This window comes from Cicer arietinum, chromosome 2 (genome assembly GCF_000331145.2).
Source record: "Cicer arietinum cultivar CDC Frontier isolate Library 1 chromosome 2, Cicar.CDCFrontier_v2.0, whole genome shotgun sequence".
NCBI lineage: Eukaryota > Viridiplantae > Streptophyta > Magnoliopsida > Fabales > Fabaceae > Cicer > Cicer arietinum.
The window spans coordinates 960,324-966,016 of record NC_021161.2 but is presented as its reverse complement, the minus strand read 5'-3'; the positions used below and the strand labels follow the sequence as shown (position 1 = coordinate 966,016).

At 37.9% G+C, this 5,693-nt stretch overlaps 1 protein-coding gene across 1 annotated transcript in view; it reads left to right on the top strand.

The window, feature by feature from the left end:
• Positions 1-5,693, top strand: part of LOC101489788 (methyl-CpG-binding domain-containing protein 9) — a 14,188-nt gene continuing 8,495 nt past the window's right edge. Inside the window, exons 1-3 of the mRNA XM_027331823.2 lie at positions 1-818; positions 4,338-5,037; positions 5,187-5,692. Of these exons, the coding sequence (XP_027187624.1) occupies positions 301-818; positions 4,338-5,037; positions 5,187-5,692 (1,724 nt within the window). The 5' untranslated portion in view covers positions 1-300. The remainder of the gene's footprint in view (positions 819-4,337; positions 5,038-5,186; position 5,693) is intronic.

Here is a 5,693-nt window from a genome sequence, read left to right as displayed (position 1 = left end):
AGTGTATGAGAGAGAGAATAGAAACTGTGAAAGAGATTTACGAGTTTACGCTTCGATACGGATACGGTCCCATCCCTGTCTTTCCCTTTTCTGATTTTCTCTCTCTAAAAACCTTTCTCTCTCTCTCTCTCTCTCTCTCTCTCACTAAAAACCTCTCTCTCGTTCGTTCCTTCCTTGGCTTCAATCTCACTTCCATTTTGGATCCGCGTCTCTCTTCACAATCTCTCCGATTCGTACAATGTTACATCAATCCACAATCCCTAACTCGTTCTCAACTCACTCACTTTCATTATTTCTCCGATGATCATGGAACTCACCGATTCCACCGCTGGTAACATCCCTCCGCCGCCGCCGCCGCCACCACCACCACACCACAACCACCAAGACACTCGCTCTATTCTCTGCATCGACCTCAACGAGATCCCTTCACCTTCTTCTTCATTCCCCGAAACCCTACCTGACTTCACAATCGACATCGTCCGTACTTACCACGAGAATCCCGCTCCTCCTCCCGGTGGTCCTGCACCTCTTCCCGGTGGTCCAACTCCCTGCGCCGCTTGTTCCAAGTCTGGCGGCGGTGGAGGTAGCGTTTTAGTTTGTGACGGTTGTGAGAGAAGCTTTCACTTGGCTTGCGCCGGGATTCGCGGCGGAGGTGGTCGTCAGAGTGCGGCGAGTTTAAGAGAGTGGGTGTGTAGTGAGTGTTTGGCTGGAGGTGTGAAGAGTAAACGCTGGCCGTTGGGTGTGAAGTCTAAGCAGCTTCTTGATATCAACTCTTCGCCGCCCAGTGATGCTGATGGTGAGGAGTTGCATGATGCGAGGTATGGAAATCTCATGCACTCTTGTTGTATAGTTTGTGTTTTTGTGATTAGTGTATGGAAGTTAAACCCTTTTAGAATTTGGATATGAGTAACTTAAGCTTGTTATTACTTATTATATTATTCATAGAATTACGAAGTTTTGGGATGGAAGAATGTATGTGGATAGATGCTTTAATGTATTGTTGTTGTTGTGTTAGAAACTTGTGTGTTTTTCTTTAATGTTTGCTTTGGTTCGTTTTTTAGTTGAGTTTTCGAAGCTTAGAGTTAGAAAATGTGTTTAGGTTAGTTAGTAGATAGTGTAGTTGTATTTTTTTGAGGGGAAATGATAAATTGTATGTGTTTAGGTTAGTTAGTAGATAGTGTAGTTGTATTTTTTTGAGGGGAAATGATAAATTGTATGTGTTTAGGTTAGTTAGTAGATAGTGTAGTTGTATTTTTTTGAGGGGAAATGATAAATTGTATGTGTTTAGGTTAGTTAGTAGATAGTGTAGTTGTATTTTTTATTTTTTTTTGGGGGGGGATTCTAAATTGTATGAAAGAACTCTTGTGAAGTTTTAGGAAAATGAGGGAGTTTGGCTATTAGAATGTGTAAGTGTTGTTTTACTGCTCAAATCGCATTTTTTTAATGTCTATGTTTACATGCATTCCCTTGTTAGTAGTCAACTTTGAGTAACTTCATGTGAGATAGATAATTTTTTTTTTTTGGATTTAGACTTTGTAAGAAACTGGGTATTGGAGGGAGAATTTGGGCTTAATGAAAACTCAAATCCATCTCATTGTAATCATATCCATCCTTGAGATGAGACTAGGGCCAATGCCAGCTGAGCTATAATTGTTTTTTTATGATGATTATATAGTTGCCTCCACATTTTCAACTATCCGTTTCCATATAGGTTTTTATCTAATTTTAGGAAATATTTTCATTTAAATGCAACCCGTGTTGGCAATAGAGTAAGATTGTGCTGTTATCACGGTGTTGTGCTGTTTCGGAGGTCTCTGCCACATCCTTTTATGTTTCAATTTTGTGGGCCCCGTGTCAGCTATCGTGGCAGTTCGTGTGCTCCTGGGATGCGTTCTGAAAGCATTTGAAAACCCAAAAATGCCCTTAAGTTTTAGGATTACAGACGTAGGTATCGGGTCAGTTTAGGGTTTCCAGGTCAGAAAACTAGGGTTTTAAAGTTGAACACCCTATATAAACTGAGAGTGCTCTTATCTCAGTTCGTAAGTGCATCTCGTCAATTGTGTTTCACAGCCGTCTGATCTTCAAGCTTTCCAACGACTTTCCTAGCTGTCCTCTCTGGCTACTTTTATCTGTGTTTCTCTTTTGGTTCACTGTTTCGCAGGTTTTTTTCTCTCATCAGTCTTTGAAGCTTAGATTTGTTTCGATCCTTGACTTTTATGGTTATTTACTTGTATGTTTGTTTAAAGATCTACGCCTTTTTATTGTTCTTTATGAATATGTCATGAATTTTGTGGTTACTTTTTCCGTAATCGAGCATTAATACGTATATAGTATTAATTATTTAATCTGTATAAAAAGTTTTGGAATGGTCGCCATCCCGCTATGGTGCAATATCAGTTTTGGGGTCCACTGCTATTTGGGATTAATGGCCATAAATGCAATCAAACAAGTTTTCTACCCATTTTTTTTCTTCTTTTAAAATTAGTAAATATCAAATCAAATCCACTTGTAGATTTTTTTCTTGCCCTACTTGATGTAATGTTTGATGGCTTATGTGGTGCTGATGTTTTTAGAATGGAATTTCATATGTTATTGTGCTCCTTTGAAATCAAAAGAGACTTGGTGTGAATAAGAATAAAAGTACAGTTTGGGGGAATGGACTTTGAAGGGTTTATTTTGATTACAGAATTGGCATTGTAGTTCATATTTTTTTTATCAGAAATGGAATTGGTTCAGACTCCAGAATCACAAGTTTTATATGTGGGTTGTGCAAATAATTAGGGTAGAAAGATTAAGATTTCTCCGTTCATTTCCTATTCCCACCGAGTCCAGAAGTCCAGAGTGGTTTTCTCTTTGCATATCCATAATGGAATGATGGATTCATGGGCCACTGTTTTCTCTATTGACGAGGAAGGAGAGTGCTCCCTTCAAGAGAGTGAAGTGCTATGTCAACCAAATTGCCATCCGGCCCATTGCAAACCGTCGCATTTGCAACCATGTATTCTGGTAAGAGATTTTGCAGAGAAACCGCTTCTGGCCAGCAGCTAATTGGGGTTTTTTGGTCAGCCACATGAAGTTGTGGTTCAAGATTATGTGATATGAGTGCAACTCATGTTATGTACCTACAATACTACTAGGGAAGCAGCCATGATGTACGCAATGCCACAATCAACCTTTGTAGTCCCAGTGTGTTGATAAACTTTGTTTTGCTACCAATATAGGTGAAGTCACTTTGAAAAAGCATAAGAGACACATCTTCTGTTTTTTGTGTTAAGAATTAGAAAGTTGGCTAAAAATTGGCAATCTTTAGGGTGTTGGCTAAGAATTAAAAAGTTCTGGGGATATTTTGTAATTCTATGGAATTGTTGTTTGAAATTATGATTCAGGTTCTAAAAGGATCTTCAAAAAGAAATTGGGATTGATAGGCACAATATCAATTCCAATTTCCAAAACCCGATTTCATGCTCAATTCCAGTTATCAAATATACACTTAGTGTTTCTAAAGTGGAATTTATTTTAGGCAGAGTTTTCACTTTGATATGGAAAGTCTAAAATCTTTCCCAATTTATAGTTTTTAAAAAACGGTTAGTTCTTTAGAGTACGAGACTTGCAAATGCAAAACACTGTAGTTAGCTATTCTTCGGCACCCTTTCATTTATTGGCAGACTGCTATTACGTGGTTGACTTTTTCCATGTGTTTGTATTGCTGGAACTGGCATTGTCCCTTGCTCTGTCAGAACACATTGTCCATTGTTCTATCAGAATGAATTCTACCGCATGCCACTTCTCATTGATGACTTCAATAGAAAGTATTTTGAAATATGGCACTTGACTGGCCGTTCATGTCTACATCAGCATAGACGTGTTCGTTTCATATTTTTGATTAACATTTCTTTACTGTTGTCCTTGGACAAATTAACAATACTACTTACTTACATATCCTTTAACAGGCTTGCAAATTGGTTTGGACTTCTCCTGTTTCAAATTACAAAAGTAGGCCTTAATAATGAATTTCATACTACTCTACCCCTTTTTTGCTCCCAAATAATAGATTGTAACTCTGATATAATTTTGGCATAGCATTAATTATTAAGCAAGCTCAACATAACTTCTATAATACCCATGTACCTGATGTTTGACCTGTCACATGCCCAAGTTTATTTGAAACTGAAATGCTTTCTGTTGCTTGGTTGCCAATTGACCGTTTTTGTGATACATATTATTATTAGCTTCTTACTGGTTCCATTTGTCTCGTTTTGTTTGTTGAGGTAATAATTTAAGTTTCATGATTCCCAGTTGTTATAATTAGTTACTGTTTACATTCACTTTGGTTTTAGAAAGCACACTCTGGGTGATAAATCTTTTGGTGCTCCAGTGGCATATTCAAACTTCTACAACGGCGGTGTGTTTGGTTTCCAAAGGGCATCTGGAGTTGTGACACAAGCTGTTAGAGTGGGTTTTGAGGATATATTGAATCACACCAAATCAATGAGTAGACGCTTTGAGGAAGCATATATGGATTTGCCTCCTGGAATTCATAGTAGTAGTAATAATACAGCTATTAATGTACCATCTCAGAGTCCAAATGAAACGAAGGTTTTGCAGGCTCTTAGAGATTTTATATCTGAAAAGCATGGTGTACTGGAGGAAGGTTGGCGAGTGGAATTTAGAAAATCAATGATCACCTCTGACCCATATGCAGTTTATTGTGCACCCGATGGAAAGATATTTGATTCTGTGTATGAAGTAGCTAATTTTCTGGGGCTACCGTCTGGCTTCAATTCTATGGAATCCGAAGTAAGAAATGAAATGTCTTTTTCTTTGGGTGGGCCTCACCTATCCAGAAAAAGAAAATCTTCTAAAACTCTGGCAGCCAATGGTTTTGTGGAAAAGCAGGGAACCTTGATCAATAGTAATTATAAGGATTATTCTTCTGATGGTTTAAATATGGAATGTGCCAATGCTCAGGGTACTGTCCCAAAAGCCACTGAGATTAGAAGAAAAGAGAATGGTCACTCCGACCTTCATCAATCCACTGTAAGTGAATCTAATAATTGATATCTCCAGTTGTTGTTACTTTTGTTTATTCATACTCTAATACATAATTTTTGGAAGTTATTATAGTGAAAATAAAATTAGCGCTTCCTTCATGCTTGACTTTTCTGTTTTTTTTTTATACATTTCAGGATGAACTTCCTCTGCAGTTTAAGGACTTCTATGTTCTTTCTTTGGGAAAAGTTGATGGAAGACCATCATATTATGATGTTAATGTTATCTTTCCTGTTGGTTATAAATCTTGTTGGCATGACAAGATTACCGGCTCTCTATTTACGTGTGAAGTTTTGGATGGCGGCGATCCTGGTCCTATATTCAGGATTAAAAGGTGTTCATGTTCAGAATTTCCTATTCCAGTTGGGTCAACCATCCTTTCAATGCAAAGTCATTGTCATTTTGTGAGCGAAACCAATGAAGGTCAGAGAGAGACTAATGACAGTATGGATTTAGATGGTGATGAGAGTATCCAGATGATCCTTTTAGAGTCTCGCGCACCAACGGAAAATGACATCTTAAGTTGTTTTGCCAGTTGCTCTAATGAATCATGTGCATCAGAAGGATTAAGGCCAGTTGCTGGTTTAGTTCATGATAATACTGGAAATTCATTTGCTAATAACATGGAGTTTAGTGATGATATT